Source organism: Nicotiana attenuata, unplaced genomic scaffold (assembly GCF_001879085.1).
Source record: "Nicotiana attenuata strain UT unplaced genomic scaffold, NIATTr2, whole genome shotgun sequence".
In the NCBI taxonomy this organism is placed as follows: Eukaryota; Viridiplantae; Streptophyta; class Magnoliopsida; order Solanales; family Solanaceae; genus Nicotiana; species Nicotiana attenuata.
Genome location: NW_017675287.1, coordinates 3,860 through 27,014, shown reverse-complemented (window position 1 = coordinate 27,014; position 23,155 = coordinate 3,860). Strand labels below are relative to the sequence as shown.

At 39.0% G+C, this 23,155-nt stretch overlaps 1 protein-coding gene across 1 annotated transcript; it reads right to left on the bottom strand.

Annotated features, from left to right (window-relative positions):
- Window positions 1-259: 259 nt before the first annotated feature.
- On the bottom strand, window positions 260-2,261 carry LOC109219908. The gene is made up of 2 exons (XM_019384381.1): window positions 1,872-2,261; window positions 260-379 (listed from the first exon to the last, which is right to left on the bottom strand). Exons 1-2 carry the CDS (start codon window positions 2,259-2,261, stop codon window positions 260-262), a joined length of 510 nt encoding a protein of 169 aa, XP_019239926.1.
- Between the last annotated feature and the right edge of the window lie 20,894 nt (window positions 2,262-23,155).

Genomic DNA, 23,155 nt, shown 5'->3' with positions numbered 1-23,155 from the left:
TTTAAACGGTGTACCTGGATTTAAAATAGAACAGAAGAAAAAGAAGGAGTCAGCAGCAGGTAATCAACTGGTATTCAGCAGTCACAAGCAGCAACAACAGGCAGGAATCAACAACAACCCAGAGCTAACTCAGTCGGTCCAGGAATAGCTTGAAACCCAGCAGAAACCAGAAATGAACCAGACACAATTTGACTAAACCAATTGAAATTGAAATTGAACCCAAAATCTCATTCTCACTCAGCAAATAACCCAGTGGAACTCAAACAGACAGATCTAATCCTACAAATGACTCCAAATGCTGTAATTTTGAATATAGAACAGAAGCAGAAAGGTTCCAACTATTTCTGATCCTAAGTGAGCCAAAGAGCTGAATTAATGGCTGAAAGTTCGAAAATGATCTAAAGGAAGCAATGAAACAGTAACTTTTATTTTGGTGTTTTGTTGTTTTCTATTGTTTTGGTTTTTTGAATTTGTGATTTTATATCTCAGATCTGAAAGTTGAGAGAAGGGCTCCAACCTATATCAATTTTCAGGGATTCCCAAAAGCCTCCTCTGCAAGGCAAATGAATGCCTATTTATAGGAAAACTTAGGGTCCAATTTCAGATTTTCACTTTTCCCATTAGTCCCCATTTTAATTCTATTTTTACCCCTTTATATTCTGACTTGTTACACAAGTAACTACACCTATTTGTTGAAATCTGTACTAAAGCCCATTCTAGAAGGGTCTAAACCCATTACAATTCCTATTCTACCCTTACTTCATTTCAGAAATTACCAAACATGATTAAACTACCCTTTTCCCTTCCCAAAATACCCTTAAAACACCTGGAAATTATTACCCAAATCCAGCAGTCCCCTAGACCTAATTAAGGATCAACTACCTCAAAATAATTAATGAATTCCTATAATTCTAATCAGAAAAACAGAATTAAACTAATCAAAATAAACAGAAATTAAACTAACAAATTGACATCTAAAACAATAGAGATCCTAATTCCAACAGGTTTAAATCATGAACAAACTAACCAAATAACAGAAAGTTCTATTACTTAAAGCTATCATTTAAACATTTAACAAAATCAAATCAAGATGACAATTAAACTAGAAGTCAAAACCAAATCAACCGAAGATGATGAAGCAAAGAAAATTAAAAACTCCTAGAATTGACCAAATCAGAATTATGCACCACTGCCACTGAAAGTATCATAACAACCATGGCTATACCAAGAACAGAACCGGAGATTGATTAAAAAGAAGAAACAACCAACACAAGAAAACAATCGGTCACTGAACCTAATTGATGAAATTGGACATGAACTTAAATTCCTAAATGCAAATGCATATTTTTGTATTTTTAATATGAATAAAAATGCAACCAATTAACACAAAAATTTAACGAAAATTCACACAAAAAACAGAATTGTAAAATAATAAAGAGATCAATTATTCGAAACTTTTGGAATTAATTTGCTTAGGGCAAAAATCACATGCTCACATAGAAGCCTACTGATCTCCACGGATTTGTCTAATCCCCATTGTGAAGGGAATTTAATAACTTGATGCAAAGTAGATGGAACAACATCCATATCATGAATCCAAGGCCTACCCAGAATCATATTATACGCCATGTCCGTATCTATCACTTGGAATTTGTATCTTTGACAACTCCTTATGCAAATGTGGTAAGCACTAATTCCCCTTTTGTAACAAATCTTGAATTATTGAATCCAGATAAGGTCCGTGCTTTGGGCACCATTTTGTCATCAGCTTGCATCTCGTTTACCACTCTTAAAAGAATGATATTTACAAAGCTACCTGGATCAATCAAAACTCATTTCACATTAGTATCATGTACAAGTAAAGATATTACCAGTGCATCGTTGCGAGGGATCATCACGCCATCTGCATCTGCATCATCAAACATTATGTTGTCTTCTTCCAAAACTTGGCGAACTTGCTTTCCTTGGGTAACCGTGACTTTTGATGTCTTTTTTGCAGCCGTATATGTTACACCGTTGACCTCCTCTCCTCCTCTTATCACATTAACCATTCTTTTTAGTGATAGAGGATTTGGTGGCTCTTGTCTATTCTTCGTATACGTTTGCTTACCATTATCACTAAACAAATCGGTTAAATATCCTTGTTTTAATAAATGCTCTATTTCACCTTGTAGCAATCTACAATCTGCTGTTTTATGACCATGGTCGTTATGAAACTCGCACCAGAAATCTGGATTTCTTCTGCTAGGGTTTGATCTCATTTTTTTTGGCCACCGCACCTTATCTCCCATACTTCTTAAAACAACTACCAACTCAGAAGTGCTAACATTGAAACTATAATCACCAATCTTTGTCTTTGTATTGACATTGTTGTCCCGCGTATCTCACTCTTTCCCAAACTTGGATGATGAACCCGCATCTCTATCTCTTGATCTAGAACCATAACTCGGATTTTCTTGTTTAGAGCGTGAATCCCGTCGTGCTGGTCCCATGTAAGGTTCGCACCTATTTTTACTGCACCTTTTTTCAGTTTCTGGTCGCCTCGAACTTGTTCTTTCATCTCCCCGTGACTGAGTGATAGTGTCTTCCTCTATCCGCAGCTTCGTACTATACCTGTTGTAAACATCATTTCAAGTTGTAGCAGAGAATTCTCGTAAGCTTTCCTTGAGCCTCCTCGTGGCTTCTGGCTTTTTTCATTTAAGTTACTTGCAACGCCATGGCCGCCCGGTTATCAGGTACCCGCGGTAATATCATTCTTTCACGCTGAAATCTATCCACAAATTCCCTGAGTAGCTCCGTATCTCCTTGTTTTATTTTGAATATGTCTTTCATCCTCTTTTCCACTTTTGAGCTCCCGAGTGTGCTTTTAAAAATAAATCTGCAAGCTCAGCAAAAGAATGAATAGAATTTTCCGGTAAAAGAGAATACCATGCTAGTTCTCATTTTGTGAGTGTTTTGCCAAATTTTTTTACCAGCGCCGACTCAATTTCTTGCTTGGTTAAATCATTGCCTTTCACGGCAATTGTAAATGCAGTTACATGATCTTGTGGGTCGGCTGTTCCATCATACTTCGGAATATCAGGCATTTTAAACTTTTTTGGAATCGGCAAGGGAGCGGCACTTGGCTTCCAGTGCTGTTAGGAATATTTGTCAATATTCACTCCTTTAATCATCGGTGGCACACCAGGTATTTGTTCTATGCGATCATTCTGCTCCTTGAGCTGCTTCTGCAAAGTTAGTACTAAACTTTGTAAATCAGAATTATTTGGGGTACCTGACCTTCCATCGCGAGATTCGCTGGGAGTTCCTCCGCTGCCCCAATTAGCAAGTCCCGAGCGTGGGTTTCTTATGGTTGCAGTGTTGTTTGGAGGTGTAGTTGGTGGCACAGTTGGCAACCCAATGACGAAAGCTTGAAGGGCATTGTTGACGTGTTCTGCAATTAGCTGTTTTAATGCGTCCTCGGCAGTTTGTTCGTCCCCTTGTTGATTATTCGTATGTGATGTTGATCTTTGAGGTAAACCCTCTCTGGAGTGTTGAGGAGAATTTTGAGGTGAAGGGATTGGAGTTTCACCCTCTTGTTGGTTCTATTGGTTTAGTTGATTCAGTTGGTTGTTATCGTTGGCAGTCGACATGATTGTTTGACAGAAAAATGAATTTGAAAAGTGAAAAGATTATCAGATTTCTGGTAATAGAACCAATTTGTTTAACCAAAAATATGTCTTTCAATCAAAGACTAATTTTAGAAGAAAAGGGGCTTCTGATAACCAAGTTTTGCTTCACTATCTCCATAGTATCAAAGGAAAATAACAAAAATAAATAAGGAATTAATTGATTGCAGGATCAAAGCAGAGAATTTCGAGAAAGCAGAAAAGTAAAGTGTACATTTCAATATTATCTCGGATGTGCCTTTACAAATAAAATTTTGTGCCTTTATATAGGAATGTACAATAGTAACGGTTTCCCCCCATAATTTGTGCTAGTTATGAACATAAATGATATTGATTGCCCTCTATTTTGAATTCTCATAACCGATGCATTTATTGCTATAAATGCCTTACATCTGTTACGATTCCCCTTCCTTATTTCTTTCCGGTCCATGTATCTTTCCTTCTTTCTATTATTTATTCATTCTTTGCCAGCTGTTAGGCCCGATACTTTCTCGTGGGTGTTTCTTCCTGTGCCTTTTCTTACTCTATCAAATAAGACTTCCACGTGTTGCTATATTATTGCTCTTACGTGTTATACCATGTCAGTAGTCTAACATTCCACGTGTAGCTCTTTTTCACCACCAATATAGTAAAGTTTTTGTTTTATGTCTAAATTTTGAGGTTTTAGAAAATTTCTTATAGTTTTTTCGATTTTATTCGTTTAGACAATATTAAAGTTTGTAGGAAGAAGTATAAAATATTTATAAAAAAAATAAAGGAAGAAAGATTGCGTATTTTTAAACAGTAGAAATATTTTAAACTTTAATTATACTACTCCATTTTTTTGTATTAGTAAATAATATTTTTCACAATAAAATCTAAGGTAATGTGTTGTTAACACATGGCTAGTTCATAGCGTTTTACTGATTTTTATAGTTTTCAATTGTGAAAACTTGCTTCTAGACGCATTAAAGATTACGGTATTGTACTTCATTCACAGTTTCTAATTCTTTATTACAAATGCTGATTTCATAACAAATGATAATTTTCTATTGGTTGAGTCTAGTGATTATGAGACATTCCCTTGGGGGGAAATGGTTTTCAATGCTATGTTGGAGTCAATGAAGTATATGGTTCATAGTAGGAGAGAGATGTACCGATACGGTGGTTTGTCTTTGGTATCCCTGTGTTGGTTTATGAATGTTGCCCCTATACTCACAAAAACCTCGATTATCGGATTGGAGATCTTGGGCCACACATACTAAACTGGACTGCAAAGAAGAAGGTGACCTTCAAGAGGTCGAGGACATAATTTTTCTTTTAAGTCGGAAGCAGGTAAAAATTATTTATGTTTAATTTAAAATATTTTGATAAAATGCTTATATTTAGTTATTTCATATGCTAACAATATACATAAATTATATATTTATGATATATTTTTTTTACCTTTAATATACATATTATTAATTAATTTTAAGATGTATAGTTTCTCCAAATAATATTTAGTTGTCAGTTTTTTTCTTTTTAAATTTCATGATTGCTAAGTTAATTTTTATTTTATTTATAGTTGGCGTTTCATAATATTTCTCCAACAAATATTGAAAAAATAAGGCTTGAATTGAATGATTTTGTCCCTGTGTTTGAAGATAAAAATGAGATGGATATCTTGGAGCTTTCCCTGAAGTTAATCCAAGAGATGATGTTGATGATTTCAACACTCGATCTGAAGAAAATTCTAAGAAACAGTGCAAAACTAAGTTGGAATCATAACCATAAACTGTGCAGATCCACAGCCCAGTAACCCGAGTTCAAGCGACAATGAGTTGAAACTTCTAAGAAGTGAATCAACAAGATACATACACATTATTTCTATTTTGGCTGTGAGGAGTTCTGACTTCTCAATTGATATTCGGTTTCACTTTTTCTTTTCTAGGTAAACAACAAGGTTTCGTCATTGGAGCAGTTAATGATTTTCTCATTTGAAAAGTTTTTAATGCTCTAGGTGAACACAATGCTTCAAAGGTATGACTAGGCTTTTTTGTTATTTTTACCTGTTACTATAATTTTAACAGCTTTTTGTATATTTTTCCTGAACAGAATGATAGAAGAGACGATGGCCATCATGATAGTCATGGCTATCATGATACTGGTAGTATTCATGATGATTATTTTGGTGATAAGGAAGTTATAATAGATGTAGTATTGGCATCATTAATGCATTTAGTGCGACAAAAATATACATGAAGCGTCTATCCTATGATTTATACAACATTGTGACGGAACCAGAGTCTATCATATTTACCATATACAAGTGACCGAGCAGTTTACTATAATATTCGTGTAGGATCTCTCTTAGCAGTTCAAGTGCCTTTTCTTTTGATCTACAAGCTTTTACGTAACTCAATTAATCCCATACTGTTGTTTCATGTCGCTCATGATGTCTGCCTGAGTGTATATTGTTCTTGGATTGATATATTTATTGCGGATCATTTTTGCAATGACTGACAAAGTAGCATGACATTGTGAAAGTAGTCTCCCTGTCTCTGGGAAAATGTGAACATTATTGAACCGTCTGACCTTGCAGATATTTGATTTGTGTATATTTGAAGATCTAAGATTCCATTTGCAACTTTAATCTATGCATGTAAGATAATACCTATTTAAAAAAAGTGTTACGATAATTCACTTCTTCAAATTTTTACACTTGTGTCTCAAATATACAACCAGTACACATATGCAATCTGATTATACAAAAATTATATTTTTATATTATATTTATTGTAAAAGTAGTATAGAGAATGTCCCAATGCAGTAGACATATACAATCTCGTTACGCAATAATTATATACTTTATATACAATTTTTATACAGAGAAATATACACAATGTCACAGAGAAGTATACATATACAATCTCATTATACAATAATTATGTATTTTACACATGCAACAACAACAACAACAACAACAACAACAACAACAACAACCCAGTAAAATTCCACCAATAGGATCTGGAGAGGGTAGATGTACGCAGACCTTACCCCTACCTCAGAGGGGATAAAGAGGCTGTTTCAGGAGACCCTCGGCTCAGAGACAATAGATCTATGACAACACAACCCGAAAAATAATATCAGCAACGTGAGAGACAGCAAATAAATGGAAAAGCAGTAACACAAATATTATACAAAAGTGTGAAACACAACATAAATCGCTAGCAGGGCTAGACAAAACACTATCATACTCGTCGGTACAAAGAAGGAAACCGGGACAAAGGGGAAAACCGCTCGACTACCCCTTAACTTACAACCCTAATACTCGACCTCCACACCTTCCTATCAAGAGCCATGTCCTCGGAAATCTAGAGCTGCTCCATGTCCTGTCTGATCACCTCGGCCCACTACTTCTTAGGCCGCCCTCTACCTCTTCTCGTACCTGTCAAAGCCAACTACTCACACCTCCTAACCGGGGCATCTAGGCTTCTCCTCTGCATGTGTCCGAACCATCTAAGCTGTGCTTCCCCCATGTTGTCGTCCACCGGAGCCACGCCCACCCTCTCCCGAATATCTTCATTCCTAATCTTATCCAGCCTAGTGTGCCCACACATCCATCTCAACATCCTCATTTCTGCTACTTTCATCTTCTGGATATGTGAATTCTTGACTGGCCAACACTCAACCCCATATAACATGGCTGGTCTAACCACCGCTCTATAGAACTGACCTTTGGGTTTCGGTGGCACATCTTGTCACACGGACTCAAGACGCTAACCTCCATTTTATCCACCCACCCCAGTACGGTGCGTAACATCCCCGTCGATCTCCCCATCACCCTGGATAATTTACCCTAAGTACTTAAAACTTTCTCTCTTGAGGATGACCTGTGAGTCAATCCTGACTTCCACATCTGCTTCCCCCGTCACATCGCTGAACTTACATTATACATATTCCGTCTTAGTCCTACTAAACTTGAAACCTTTAGACTCCAGGGCCAACCTCCATATCTCCAGTGTTTCATTAACACCGCATCGCGTCTCATCCATCAAAACTATATCATCAACGAACAACATACACCATGGCACCTCTCCTTGGATATGGTGTGTCAATGCATCCAGCGCCAGGGAAAATAAGAACGGGTTGAGCGTAGATCCTTGGTGCAACCCCATAACCACCATAAAAGGTTTTGAGTCACCTCTCACAGTCCTAACCCGAGTCATAGCTCCATCATACATATCCTTTATTGCCCTAATGTAAGCCACCGGCACACCTTTCACCTCCAGACATCTCCAAAGGACGTCCCTGGGGACCTTGTCATACGCCTTATCTAGGTCAATAAACACCATATGCAAATCCCTCTTCCTATCCCTGTATTGTTCCACCAGCCTCCTGATAAGGTGGATAGCTTCTGTGGTATAACGACTCGGTTGTGAGCACGTGATTTTTGCCCTATATGAATTACTCCCATAAATTCAAGAAAATAAATTTTCCCCATTGTTTGTAATTTCGTAGATTTTTGTGGCATTTTTGTCGATTGTTTGCATTTGTCTGTGCACGTTTATTTTATCTAATTTATGAAAAATACAAAAATATGTTGCATTTACATTTAGAATTTAATTTCACATTTTTAGATTAATTAGCAAGTTAGTTGTTTTATAAAAATGGAAAAACCACAAAAAATAACTTATTTTGCACTTTTTAATTTTAGTTTTGATTTTTGGTAGTTTTTCCTTTAATTTGGTTTTAATTAATTGTGGTTTTATTATTTAGAGTTAATCATTTGAATGTGTTAGAATTAATTTGATTTAGGATTTAGTTTAGGTTTTATTTTAATTTTTTTAAAAAAATAAATTTAAAAAGGAGAAAGAATTAAGAAATAATTTTTAAAGAGAAAAGAAGTGGAAGTTTCAGATTTTTTGGGCCTTCTTAATTCAAAATCCCTAAGCCCAAACCAAGTCCCCTTTCTCTACCCACCCAGGCCCATTCCTAACCCGGTCCAAGCCATTCAGGTACCAAGATCACTAAACGACGTAGTGCGGGGGGAATACTACGTCGTTTTGAGTTCAGGTGTTTAAAACAAATCCTGGCCTTTCATCTCAGTGCATCCAATGGCCCTAAATGCTTCCCTATTTTTGCTTAAAATTTTCCGAAAACCCTCAGATTAAACCTAGTCCCAAACAACCCCCTCATCTCCTTCTCTCATCTCTCTTATCAGAGAACGCCGCCCTTGGGCGAATCCGCCATTATCACCGGTGTTCCACCTCCACACCTTCACCAAAACTTCACCATACACCCTCCATAGCCCCTCAAATACTAAACCATCTTTAGTTTTCCTGAAATCCTCTCCGTTGGTCTTTAATCTCAGATCATAAAAGCGGAACCCTGACTTTTCCTCACCTCTGTTCCATCATGCAAAGGTCGATGTTATTCTCCAAGCATCAAGGTCATTTCGACCCGAAATGAGTGTTAGACGGTTGTTCTCACGAGAACAACCCGACTAACACTCGTTTTTGGTCCAAATCCAAACTGGGCGGAGTTTATCAAGGTTGAAGTGTGAGGTATTTCTTCTTTCGGTTTTTTTCTCTCCTCACTTATCTTAGTGTTTCTTCTTTGTTCTCCTCCCTTTTGTTCGTTTCTCTGAAAAGTTACCGGGGTCTTTGCATTTTTCTTTTGTTTTTCCTTTCCATCTATATTCCTTGATTTGTCGATCTTGTTCTTGGTGCTTAATTTCTATTTACAGAGCGGTTTTGGTTTAATTTTCATAAAAAAAGGGATAAGAGTCATTGGTTTGGTTATTTTGTTCTGCAAGCTGATTGTTGATTCTAGCTATAGCTTAGCTTACAAGTCAAGCCCAATTGCTGGTTTGTGTTTAATAAATCGATTACTCTAAATGCCCACGACCTTGCTTCCTTTTCGTTCGATTTGGGCTTGACTGTATTGGGCTGCATAAGCCAGGCCTCATTTGGTGTTTGGATTCACCGGGGCACCACGACCCATATCTGTTTTGGGTCTGTCAGTAGGGTAATAAATAGAAGTTTTAAGGGTTATTTTTGGAACTCTAGGAAGGGAAATCTTGCATAACTGATTGAGGAAGCTTCTAGGAAGCTGGGGTAGGGACTAAATTGAAGTTCTGAATTTTACACTAATGGTACCTAAGCTAACATGAAAATATCAAAAGGTGCAAAGTGCAAATTTGATTTCTTTTAGGCTGCCCCTAATAGCTTGCCTATAAAGGCATCATTACTTGATATTCAAGGCAGGAGGATCAGAGATAAAAAAGACTAAAAGGAAACGGCTGGGCATTTTTAGAGTGAATTCTGAAATAACACTTGAAATTCTTGATTCTTTTGTTGAAATTGCTTGAATCACACTAAGTTTTAGTTTCTGGATCTCTTGTGTTTGGTTTAAAAAACTTCTGAAAAGGTTATTTTCAAGTCATGGCATCTGGTTAGAAATGTTTTGAAGTTGGGATTTCAAGAGTGGTTTAGAGTTGGTTTTGGATTTCCTCTACTGTTCCATTGATATTTCTGAGTGGATTTCATTGTTTTATTGGCTGAATCTGGGCTGATTCCTGCTATTACTTACTGCTGATCCTTCACTTCTTTTGGTTTTTCCTTCTTCCTTACTAGGTATTTATTCCAAACCACTGTCAACAAGTAGTTAGGAACATGTATTTCCAATTGAAGCCTGATTGAATACAAACTGTTTCGGATTCTCCTTGTTTCTTCTATTTCTTTGAATATTCTGTAATAAGCCATGTATTGTATATGTTAATTTGGCTATCTCATGTTGTATTGTTATTGATATTCTGAAGAAGTGAATTTATGCTCCTTAAGAGTTTGGTGCTGATATTTGGACTTAAGTGAATTATCTGGATTTCATAATTGTTGGTATTAAGACAAAGTTGATGTGTTTGAAGTTTTTTTTAGGCTGTGTTTGAGTTTGATTTTGGATTTAGGCATGAACACTTGTTAAATGTATTATCAATATAGTCAAAGTTATGCATATGTTTTCAGTAGTATTCAAGGGTTCCTGATGTACTAATTATTGGGTGGTAATGAAATCTATCATTTTGTGATTGAGTGTAAAGGAGTCGTTGCTTTGGTAGAGACTCGATGATGAGTCAAGGACCCCCAACCTTGTTCTTTACAGGGATTGGGCTCATCGAGCTTTGGGTTCTGAGATTATTTGTAAAGGAAAATGGTCTGCTGTTGCTATTTGGGCCTAGCTCTTGAGCCCAGTAGCTCCTTTGTCCGTCTGTTGAGTCATTTTAGAAGCAGATTTGACCCAAAACACGTAAGGGGAAAATTAGAAACTTAGATATTTAACTTGTGTTGAATGTTTTAAAAATCAAAGTTTGAATTTGGCAATTTGATTCCACATCCCAAGTTAGCATCAGTTGATTGGCATTCCTTGATTGGCATATCAATTTGAGGCATGAGAACTGGGCCTAACGCAGGCCCAGCTGAGAATAATCGAATTCAGACCCCTGGGCGCCTTTCCTCATCATGAACTGGGCTCACCTTGGGCCCAAGCTTGATAGTAACTTGAAATGGTTCGATCCGTGACTATTTGTTCAAGAAATTTGGTTCTGAGTTAATTGGTCCTTTAATTGGGTGCCTGCTAGTTAATTAGTAGGATCGAGATTTTATTTGAATAAGTAGCAGTTCCGCAAGCTTTCCTTAATTGATTAATTGGGTTTTTAAAATAGATTCGGGGCGTGCCATATTAAATAGAATATAGTTTTGTGGCCCTTTAAGTTTAATTTTGAATTCCCTTTAAAGTTGGAATCGAGGTGTGCCGTGCCGAACAAAACCTCAAAATGCATGGCCTTCGCTTAATTAATACTTGAATCCTTAGAAACCGAGGTGTGCCATCTAGTCGAATTTTCCATGGCCCTCGCAAAGTTGAAAACGCATAGTTGCTTTAGGCGCGCTATTAAAATTACTTTTTTAAACTCGGATGCACATTTATGTGACCCAAATCCAAATGTCAACAGCATTAGATAAAATATGTCATGGACCACGGGTGCATTTATGTGACGCGGTTCAAGACGTGTTTTAGATGATGTTGAATCTTTCCTAAACAATAATAAACTAAAAGCGGTTATAAGGTTAAAATTGAACCATGGGCTAAAACATGTACTAAAATCAGATAATAGGCCAATCATAACATTTGAGCGACCTTGCTAGAACCATGGAACTCGGGAATTCCTAACACCTTCTCCCGGGTTAACAGAATTCCTTACCCAGATTTCTGTGTTCGCGGACTGTAAAACAGAGTAAATCTTTCCTCGATTCGGGATTTGAAACCGGTGACTTGGGACACCATAAATTATCCCAAGTGGCGACTCTGAATTTTTAATAAAATAATCCCATTTTGATTGTCACTTTAAATTGAAAAAAACTCCCTTATACCCTTCCCGGGGTGTAAGTAAAAAGGAGGTGTGATAGCTCTAGCGGCTCTGCTGGGGATAAGAACCCAGAACTCATGGTTCATGGTTCAGAATTCGAGCTTAGAATAATTGTTATAGTTGGCTTTATTCATTATCTGATTTTTACATGTTGAGCCTAATGTGCTAATTTTCGCTTTTTACTGCTTTGGTATTATTTGAATTGTATATAAACTGTTACGAAACCCTTCTCTTCTCATCTTCGGGGATGTGCACGCTGGCGTGACTCCCTATTCTGTTAGTGTCGTACCTTGAAATAAGAAAGAGGCTCGGACAAGTTACCAAGCCGGATGACCTTTTGGTTCTCGTTAAGTAGACTCTCCTCGGCTCGAGTTGTCCGCTCGGGTACACAAGTCTAGAACAGCATACCCAGGTTTTAAACTTAGAATAACTCAGCCTCATGCCGAATCCCTAGTAGGAACGCTTGTTTGCATTATATGCATTTGACTTTGGGGACTCAACACAGGGGTTGGGTCCGTCTAGGACAAGTGTACCCAAAAATTAAAAGACCATCCTGATGCATCCTATGTGCTACATGTTGCAATTTTCAAGGGTAAAAGGGTCATTTGGCGGACCAATGATAGTTGAGGGAAGATGAAAAAGAAAAAAAGAGGAAAAAAAAAAGAGAGAGGAGGGTGAAGTGTGAAAATAAATCAAGTAGGATCCAATTATGTTTTCTGTCACATTTTTGTTAAGAAAAAGAAAAAAAAAATGAAAAATTCAAAAAAAATATTGCATTTTTTTGTCATTTTCCGAAAATCAAAAATAAAAAAAAGGGAAAAAAATCCAAAAAGATTTTACATGTTTCATCATTTTCAAGGAAAAGACAAAAATATATTTTTCTCTAAATTAGTTGTTTTTTTTTAATTCTCGATCGTATCCAATCTGCCCGAACTACGCATACCTGATTCTCGTCTTTCGGGGCGTGATACGTAGGCAACCCACATAGGGTCCGGTCTTCCTAGTAAGTCTTAGGTTCTTGACTTCGCGGGGTCACAGCCAAATCTTGCATTTCTAGCCACTTTTGGCCACATCGATCATTTTGCAAAACATGGCTATTTTTGCAAAGTGGTTTGTTTAATTGTCTGGAGAGTCTTGAATCCATAATTAGGTGTCTCTTTACTTTAAGGCCCATCCTTTTCGAATTTGCATGTCTAGCCGCTTTTGGCCACATCGGCTGTTCTTGCAAAATGGGGTCATTTTCGCAAAAGTGGTTCAGTGACCCATGTCTTAGCATTCTAAGTCCACAACAAGATGTTCTCTCCGTTTAAGGTCCATTGTGTTGAATTTGCATGCTTAGCCATTTTTTTATCTACATAGGTCATTTCTACAAAATGGGTCATTTATGCAAAGTAATTTTTCCATGTCTTAGAGGTCACCTTTGATGAGTTTGCTGGCTAATAAGCCAGGTAGGTTAATATTAGAAAAATAGGCCACAATCATGTCTTGCATGTGTCCAATAGGGAGTGTTATTGTCTCACATAGTATTCTAAATTTTTAACTTTATTTGGTTTTAGTTTTCTCATACAGGTGTGGATCTACTTACCGGAGTTTGAGCATGACAGACACCCTGGGACCATCCAGTCAGGACCGCTGCATTTAGGAGTTGCTTAAGGAGATTTTTTTTTTTTTATGTTTTGAGTCTGTTTCTTTTATGTTGTCTTGTACTTTATAGTCATGTCCAGTAGTAATGGTTCTTTTAGTTGGTGTTGGAGTTCGTCATAGTATAGTTGAGTTGAGTCTTTTATTATCATATTTCCTGTTTTGTATTTGAAGATTAAAAAAAGTTGTAATGAATAATCCAAAAAGATTTTTTTTAGTTAGTTTCATTTATCCATTACTTTTCCAGATCTACGCAAAGATCTGATTCATGCGGCATCATGATACGTAGGCAACCTACATAGGGTTCGATCAAATCATTTTTATTAAAAGGAAAAGAAAAAAAATAGAAAAGAGAAAAGGAAAAAAGAGGGTGAAGTTGTGGGTCGTGAGAAATGAGAGGAAAGAAAAGAGCGATAATTAGAAAGAAAAAAGGAAGGAAAATGAGCAAGCCAAGAAGTGCTAGAAAAGAGAAGATTGAAATGAGCAAAATTGGGATGATGCCAAATGACCTTGTGACCCTCGAAGTCATTCTAGAACTGTTAACTGTTGCTAGGTGCATTGCACGCAATGTGATGTTATTACCTGATAAATGCCCTAACGCTAACATGTTGGCTCTGTTTTGCTCCTCCTTGTTATCCTTGTTATTAATCACAGGAAGGTGGTTAGTTTGTGGTATTTGGGCGACTCATCCATACACGCTAGGTCAAACAGCAAAACAGTGATGACTAGTAAGGGATCAAACATAGGTGTTGTGGAATCGGAATTTGAGTTGAAAGAAGAGGCCCGAAGGTTGAAACGCCAGATAATAGAGATGTACCAAGCTTGGATTAGTGGGCATCCTCTACCCTCATTCCCCACCAACTACATCGAAAATCTTGCTTTCGTCCTACTACCATCACAATCCCAGATTCCCAATGCTGTTGATCTCTCCCCTCAACATGCCCCAGGCTTTACCCCTTGCCACAACTACCCTGGCACCTTGTCCCAGCCTTTTCATGCTCCACCCGCCAATACAACTTCATATCGCGCGTCATTAATTACTCCCGTTTTTGCAGCTCCTCCCCATGCCACCATCCCTCTATCTTCTAGTGAAACCTTGTTCAAAGTTCCTGATGCCTAATACTATGCTACAAAACCAACTTTCAAGACCTCAGATCCATACTGTTGCACTCCTCATTTCGGGCCTCCCATTGAAATTGAAAAACCCGCTAAGATTGTGGAGTAAGATGAGGTATCTAGAAAACGTGTGATGTTTGCAAAAGGGTCTTCGAACGGTGTTGGGGCAAGTCGAAAAAAGCCAAAGTTGGTGGTACCAGGGATGCCAAGCAAGCCTGTTGTAGTTGTGAAAGGGTCTCCCATTACCCCTGTTGCTATTAAATCAGTGACTCAGTTTCCAGCGGTTGAGACAAAGGATGTCCCGTGGAACTACAAACGAGCAATAATGACACATAAGGCAAAAGAAGTGAAGGAAGAATTTGTTGAGATCAGAGGACCGACTCATTTCGGAGGATGTCTTACCTCCAAAGAATTAAGGAAGGCCAAGCTCTTCAAGGATAGCAAATGCAAGTGAAGAAAACGGTTACCGAGGAAGAGGCCGAAGAGTTCTTGAGAAAGATGAAAGTGCAAGACTATTCCATTGTTGAACAATTAAGGAAAACTCCAGCTAATATTTCTCTGTTATCTTTGTTGATACATTCGGATGAACACCACAGGGCCATAATGAAGATTCTGAACGAGGCACATGTTCCTGATAAGATCACAGTGAATCAATTAGAAAAGATTGTTAGCAGGATCTTCGAAGCAAATAGGACCACTTTTGCAGACGATGAGCTTCCTATAGAGGGTACGGAACACAATCGAGCTCTTTGTATCACGGTGAAATACGAATATTATTTTGTCACCAGGGTGTTGGTTGATAATTGACCCAGTGCAAATATTTGCCCTCTGTCCACTTTGAAAAAGTTGAAGATCGGCACCGAAAGAATCCACATGAACAGCGTATGTGTTCTAGGTTTTGATGGGGAAGGAAAAGGTTCTGCTGGAGATATAATGCTTGAATTGGTGATAGGGCCAGTTGGTTTCAGTGTGAAATTTCAAGTGCTAGACGTGGTTGCCTCTTATAATTTGTTATTGGGCAGGCCTTGGATACATGCGGTTAAGGCAGTGTCATCTTCTCTACATCAAAGGGTGAAATTTGAGCGGGACAAACAAGAAATAGTTGTGCATGTTGAGGAGGATTTATCCCTTTATGAAGATTCACCTGTTCCATTTATTGAGGCTGGAGATGATAAAGGACCTTTAGTTTATCAAACTTTCGAAACAATTTCTGTCGAAAAGATTCCTGAAGGAAAATGCATTCCAAGGCCGAGGCTATCACCTTCAATCTTCGTGGTATCTAATGAGATGTTGAAGTATGGTTTTGTGCCGGGTAAAGGTCTGGGCGCATCTTTGCAAGGTATCGTGCAGCCAGTATCTCTACGTGAAAATCTGGGTACATTTGGTCTGCGGTTCAAGCCTACAGGAGATGCTGTGAAGAAGGCTACAAAGTTGGAAAAGAAAGCATGGTCGCTCTCTAGGCCTATCCCACACCTCTCCAGGACTTTCGTCAAGTCAGGGGTAGTGAAGCGTCCGGTGTCAGCAGTTCCAAAGCATGTGGTTGTCTTTGATGAAGAGTTGATTTGAGAGGGTCCAAAGTCTATTTGATGAAGTGAACACGGTAGAAATTGGGGAAGGTTCTGGTGATGAAGAGGTGCATTTTGTCGGGCCGAATGTGAAGCTTAGCAATTGGGAAGCCGCTCCTCTCCCTACTCGGAGGGAGTTTTGGTAGATAGCTTTGTTTTCCTTTCTATCTGGGTCATTCCAGGGTTGTGACCCAGATTTTTACTTTTCGCTTGTTTGATGTACAAACCCTGTTATCCTTTATTTTCAATGAAGTGCAATTTCCTTTTTCCATCACTCCCGATAGTTTTTATTTTTGTTTTCTGTTTTGTTCAGTTCTTTTTATGCTGGTTTCAATGACATGACATGCATGAGGAATCTTCGGCCAAGTTTTAAAAGCCAATCTAATTCTGAAATAATAATCCAAAAATAGAGTGTGATGATGAAGCACTGATTGATGATGATGAGTGGGTCAAAACCCGATTGGAGCAATTAAGTCTGATTGGTGAGAAAAGACTGGCGGCAGTATGTCACAGCCGGTTGTATCAAAAGAGAATGGCAAGAGCATACAACAAAAAGGTGCGTCCCCGGAAGTTTGAAGTGGGTCAGGAAGTATTGAAACGCATCCTTCCACATCAGGCCGAAGCAAAAGGCAAGTTCGCCCCAAATTGGCAGGGGCCGTTCGTTGTAACCAAAGTGTTGTCCAATGGTGCATTGTATTTAACAGACATAGAAGGAAAATGTGAAGACATGGCTATCAATTCTGATGCAGTCAAAAGATATTATGTATGATTTCTTTGGTTTAAATTGTGTTTGTTTGTACTTGGCATATTTTGAGGATTGGGATGACGAAGGCATTTTGTTCTGCTATCTAAACACTTTATCCATTGTTACCCTTTTGAGGCTTCTTTATTTCCTTTCATACCCCCCTTTTAGAATCAGTAGCGAAATTCGTGTAAAGAAGTAAAGGGGAAAAGAGAAGAGAAAAGAAAAGGAAAGAATGGAAAAGAAAGAAAAGAAAAGAAAAAAAAGAGAGAGAAAAGAAGAAAAAAAAAGAAAGAAGAGAAAAGTACAAAAAACAAAGCAATTCCTATGACTTGAACTACGTTCGACCCGATTCCTTTTAAGGATACGTAGGCAGCCTCACGGTTCGGTCCCATCAAAATAAAAAAATTCAAGAGTCCCCAAGCAAAGAAACTGGGGCAGAAGTTGTGGTTGTTGTAAGAAATCTGAATCCAAAGGTTGTAATTTTGAACCCATTTGAGTTGTTTTGAGCCTTTTTGATATCCTTTCCTTCTAACCCCGTCCAAAGCCCATATTACGGTCCAAAGAAAGACCTTCCGATCAGTCTTCGAGAGATTCCAAGTCAAGTAAGTAAAGATGATTCATGTCAGGGGAAACACTCTGGTCTAAGCAGGAAAAATGAAAAATGAGAGAGTCTTATTGGTGAAAACCCTCACGGGCACCGTAAGGCGATGAAAGCTGAGAGAAATAAAAAAAATGAGAGAGTCTTATTGGTGAAAACCTTCACAGGCACCGTAGGGCGACGATGAGTTGAGAGATGAACAAATGAGAGAGGTCTGTCGGTGAAATCCCTTCAGGGCACCGCAGGCCGAACAAGGTCAGTGATTGGGCAAAGAAATTGGGTTATGGAGATCCTGGGGCACAAAGTATGACAACCGAAAGATGATTGGTTGAATAGATTGGGCTGATTAATCCGAAATGCATGTCATGATCATTGGTACCAGCTGCTCTACTCAGATAAGTCTCTTTTTTTTTCCCCTCAAACAGTCATCCAGTTCTGGATTTTCTTCTTTATTCCCAACTCTCAAAGTCATTGCATTTCATTTCTTTTGGGTTTATTTCTCTAAGGCTTGTCCAATGTCAGCCTTGTCTAAGCAAATAAGAAGGGATTTCAAAGCTTACTACCAACTTCCCAATTGCACGAAGCAAAGTGCGGCCAGAATATACCAGAGATAGCATGATGTAAAGTGGGAAATAAGGTGTCAGTGAAAGTTCCATTGGTTGAATGGTTTGGTTCAGATAAAAGGGTCATGAATGTAAAAACAACGGTTTGGGTGTAGAACACTTGGGTCATTCAGGATCCTGCGGTTGAGAGTCGGTTAGAAAGTCAAACAATTCTTGGCCAGTTCAAGGCAGCCAGTCAAAACAAAGCACAACAGCGGAAGGGCCACCCCCAGCAAGAATGCCGCAAGCTAACCACTACATTTTTAAACTGACAAGATTTTTCTTTGATTGAAACAGGGGCAGAAAAATCTCGTTTGTTTCGGAGAAACCCTCCGTAAGGAAAGCAAGTGCCAGACAGACTCGGCAATAAGCTCCAGTACCCCCTTGGATAACAGGATTTAGTAAGTTTTGAGGCCCTCGCAAATGACAAGGTCTGACGAGAGGTCTACTTTTGGGAAATATAATTTGGCATTTAAGTTGTCACTTTCGAAATGGGGTTTGGTTTGAAATTTTTAGGATAAAGGAATCTAATTTAGAATTTATTTTGATAGCAAGAATTGATTAACACTCACAGATGTTCCCAATATCACACTGGGGCAGAAAATTTCTTTTGTTTTGTTTGTTTTGTTTGTTTTGATGAAATCAGGCACCCACCTGAGAACAAAGGGAGACAATGCAAGGAAAAGCACTTTCGAAGGGAAGGCAGTCCAAGTTTCGAGGTAACACAGTTGATGTTTTGGCAATCAGGCGCCCACTTGGAGAGCAAGGGAACACAATAACAGTTTCGGCAATCAGGCGCCCACCTGGAGAGCAAGGGAATACAGTTCAAGTTTTGGCAATCAGGCGCCCACCTAGAGAGCAAGGGAATATGGTTTAAAGGTTTTGGTAATCAGGCGCCCACCTGGAGAGCAAGGGAATACAGTTCAAGTTTCGGCAATCAGGCGCCCACCTGGAGAACAAGGGAATACAGTTCAAGTTTTTGGCAATCTAGGGCCCACCTGGAGAACAAGGGAATACAGTTCAAGTTTCGGCAATCAGGTGCCCACCTGGAGAGCAAGGGAATACATTTCAAGTTTTGGCAATCAGGCGCCCACCTGGAAAGCAAGGGAATACAGTTAAAGTTTTGACAATCAGGCGCTACCTGGAGAGCAAGGGAATACAGTTAAAGTTTTGGCAATCAGGCGCCCACCTGGAGAGCAAGGGAATACAGTTCATGTTTTTGGCAATCAGGAGCCCACCTGGAGAATAAGGGAATACAACTCAAGTTTTTGGCAATCAGGCGCCCACCTGGAGAGCAAGGGAATACAGTTCAAGTTTCGGCAATCAGGCGCCCACCTGGAGAGCAAGCTTTGGCAATCAGGCGCCCACCTGGAGAGCAAGGGAATACAGCTAAGGTTTTGGTAATCAGGCGCCCACCTGGAGAGCAAGGGAGTACAGCTAAGGTTTTGGTAACCAGGCGCCCACCTGGAAAGCAAGGAATAAAGTAAAAGTTTTGGCAATCGGGTGCCCACCTGGAGAGCAAGGGAATACAGTTAAAGTTTTGGCAATCAGGCGCCCACCTAGAGAGCAAGGGAATACAGTTCAAAGGTTTTGGTAGTCAGGCGCCCACCTGGAGAGCAAGGGAATACAGTTCAAGTTTCGGCAATCAGGCGCCCACCTGGAGAGCAAGGGAATACAGTTCAAGTTTCGGCAATCAGACGCCCACCTGGAGAGCAAGAGAATACAGTTCAAGTTTCGGCAATCAGGCGCCCACCTTGAAAGCAAGGGAATACAGTTAAAGTTTTGGCAATTAGGCGCCCACCTGGAGATCAAGGGAATACAGTTAAAGTTTTGGCAATCAGGCGCCCACCTGGAGAGCAAGGGAATACAGCTAAGGTTTTGGTAATCAGGCGCCCACCTGGAAAGCAAGGGAGTACAACTAAGGTTTTGGTAATCAGGCACCCACCTGGAGAACAAGGAGAAGCAGTTAAAGTTTTAGCAATCAGGCGTCCACCTGGAGAGCAAGGGAATACAGTTAAGGTTTTGGTAATCAGGCGCCCACAAAGCAAGGGAATACAGTTAAAGTTTTGGCAATCAGGCGCCCACCTGGAGAGCAAGGAATACAATTAAAGTTTTGGCAATCAGGCGCCCACCCGGAGAGCAAGGGAATACAGTTCAAATGTTGTAATTAGGTGCCCACCTGGAGAGCAAGGGAGTACAATTAAAGTTTTGGTAATCAGGCGCCCATCTGGAGAGCAAGGAATACAGTTCAAATGTCGTAAATCAGGCGCCCACCTGGAGAGCAAGGGAATACAGTTGAAGTTTTGGTCATCAGGAGCCCACCTGGAAAATAGAGAAATTTAAGTGTGGGTAATCAGGAGCCCACCTGGAGAACAAAGCAATTCAAGCGTCGGTAATCAGGAGCCCACCTGGAGAACAAAGCAATTCAAAGTATCGGTAATCAGGAGCCCACCTGAAGAACGAAGGGAAAGCAGCAATGTTCGAAGGAAGACGGTTCAAATTCCGCAATCAGGCGCTCGCCTGAAGAAAAGGGAAAGCATCTCAGATTACAATTCTAGTCGGCAACAAAGAAACTTCACCTGGGAAATACAAGTCAACAAGGCAACAGGAACTGCAAGATCAAGTTTGAAGATATAGATAGGATTCTTGTAATGCATAGATTATAGTTTAGTCTAGCTTCTTTTATTTTGTCATGGTGTAATAAGGAGTTCAGTAAGCAGTAGCAGCAGCAGCAGTAACAGTGAAATTACAGCTTCATGGTAGTCCCAGCTACTAAAACCTCCTGAACTACACTGACCTGATTCCTTTATAGCCAAGGATATGTAGGCAACCTCAGAAGCAGGGTGCGGTCAAATCTTTCAGAAATGCTTCCCACGGAGTATTCAAACGGGCAAAAATCGCTCGTATCCGCTCACTTTATCTTTGCACGAAAACTCTTCGTGTTTCCGAGCAAAGAGGGGCAGCTGTGAGCACGTGATTTTTGCCCTATATGAATTACTCCCATAAATTCAAGAAAATAAATTTTCCCCATTATTTGCAATTTCGTAGATTTTTGTGGCATTTTTGTCGACTGTTTGCATTTGTCTGTGCACGTTTATTTTATCTAATTCATGAAAAATACAAAAATATGTTGCATTTGCATTTACGATTTAATTTTACATTTTTAGATTAATTAGCAAGTTAGTTGTTTTATAAAAATGGAAAAAACCACAAAAAATAACTTATTTTGCACTTTTTAATTTTAGTTTTGATTTTTGGTAGTTTTTCCTTTAATTTGGTTTTAATGAATTGTGGTTTTATTATTTAGAGTTAATCATTTGAATGTGTTAGAATTAATTTGATTTAGGATTTAGTTTAGGTTTTATTTTATTTTTTTTTTAAAAAAATTTAAAAAGGAAAAGAATTAAGAAATAATTTTTAAAGAGAAAAGAAGTGGAAGTTTTAGATTTTTTGGGCCTTCTTAATTCAAAATCCCTAAGCCCAAACCAAGTCCCCTTTCTCTACCCGCCCAGGCCCATTCCTAACCCGGTCCAAGCCATTCAGGTACCAAGATCATTAAACGACGTTGTACGGGGGGAATACTACGTCGTTTTGAGTTCGGGTGTTTAAAACTGTCACGACCCAAACCAAATGGGCCGCGACGAGCACCTGTCACACCTCCTTTTTTACTTACTACACCCTGGAAGGGTATAATAAAGGGAGTTATTTCCAACTTGAAGTGACAATCGAAACGGGATCATTATTAAGATTCAGAGTCGCCACTTGGGAGATTTATGGTGTCCCAAGTCACCGGTCAAATCCCGAATCGAGGAAAATATTGACTCTGTATAACAGTCCGCGAACCAGAAATCCAGGTAAGGAATTCTGTTAACCCGGGAGAAGGTGTTAGGCATTCCCGGATTCCGTGGTTCTAGCACGGTCGCTCAACTGTTGTGATTGATTTTATCTGACTTCAAAACATGTTCTAACTTATGTGCCTTTTATTAGTAAACCGCTTTTATTGTTGTTTTTAATAAGAATTGCAACGTCGTGAAAATGCGTCTCGAACCACGTCGCACCAGTGCACCCGTGGTTGTCAACACATTTCAACTTCGTTGAGATTCGGATTTGGGTCACATAAATGTGCACCCGCATTTAGGAAGGTAATTTTATTAAAATCGCGTGCCTAAAGAGACTATCGTGTTATTATCTTTGGGGAAGGCCGTGAAATTCACTAAACAACCCATCCTGAAGTCTAGGTATTTTTGTATAAACATTTATCGAGGGCCCCGCAATTTTGCATTGTATTTGGCGAGGCTCGTCTCGTTTATTATTTAAAGACTAGTCCTGAAGTAAACTACGACTTTCCATTTATTTATCTCTAATAACACGAGAAAAGGTCCTAATTAGTCAATAGACGTAAACAGACAAAATTCCCAATAGAAAACAGGCGTTGGGCCTGATATTAGCCCAAATCGGACAAGCATATCAGGCTGCGTTGCGATGATCAGAAGATCGAATCCCTGGAGCTGGCGAACCACTGCTCTGCTCAAACCTTTGCCCACCGAAATTATTTCGAACTCTTATGAGACAATAAAGTAAGCAATGTATTCTTATTCAAGTTAACAGAATATTGATTACAAGTTACGAGCCTAAATTCATACCTTGTCCATATCTAATTATCAAACAACCAACAATATATTCATATTCAACTAATTAACTTACTACTGACCTAGAATTGCCAACGCTTGCCTTAAAACAGTGTACTCAGGGAAACACAGGTTTTGACATTGAAAATTAGCCTGCTTATATTAACTATTGCATTACGAAGGGGTTATAGAAACAAGTTTAAACTACT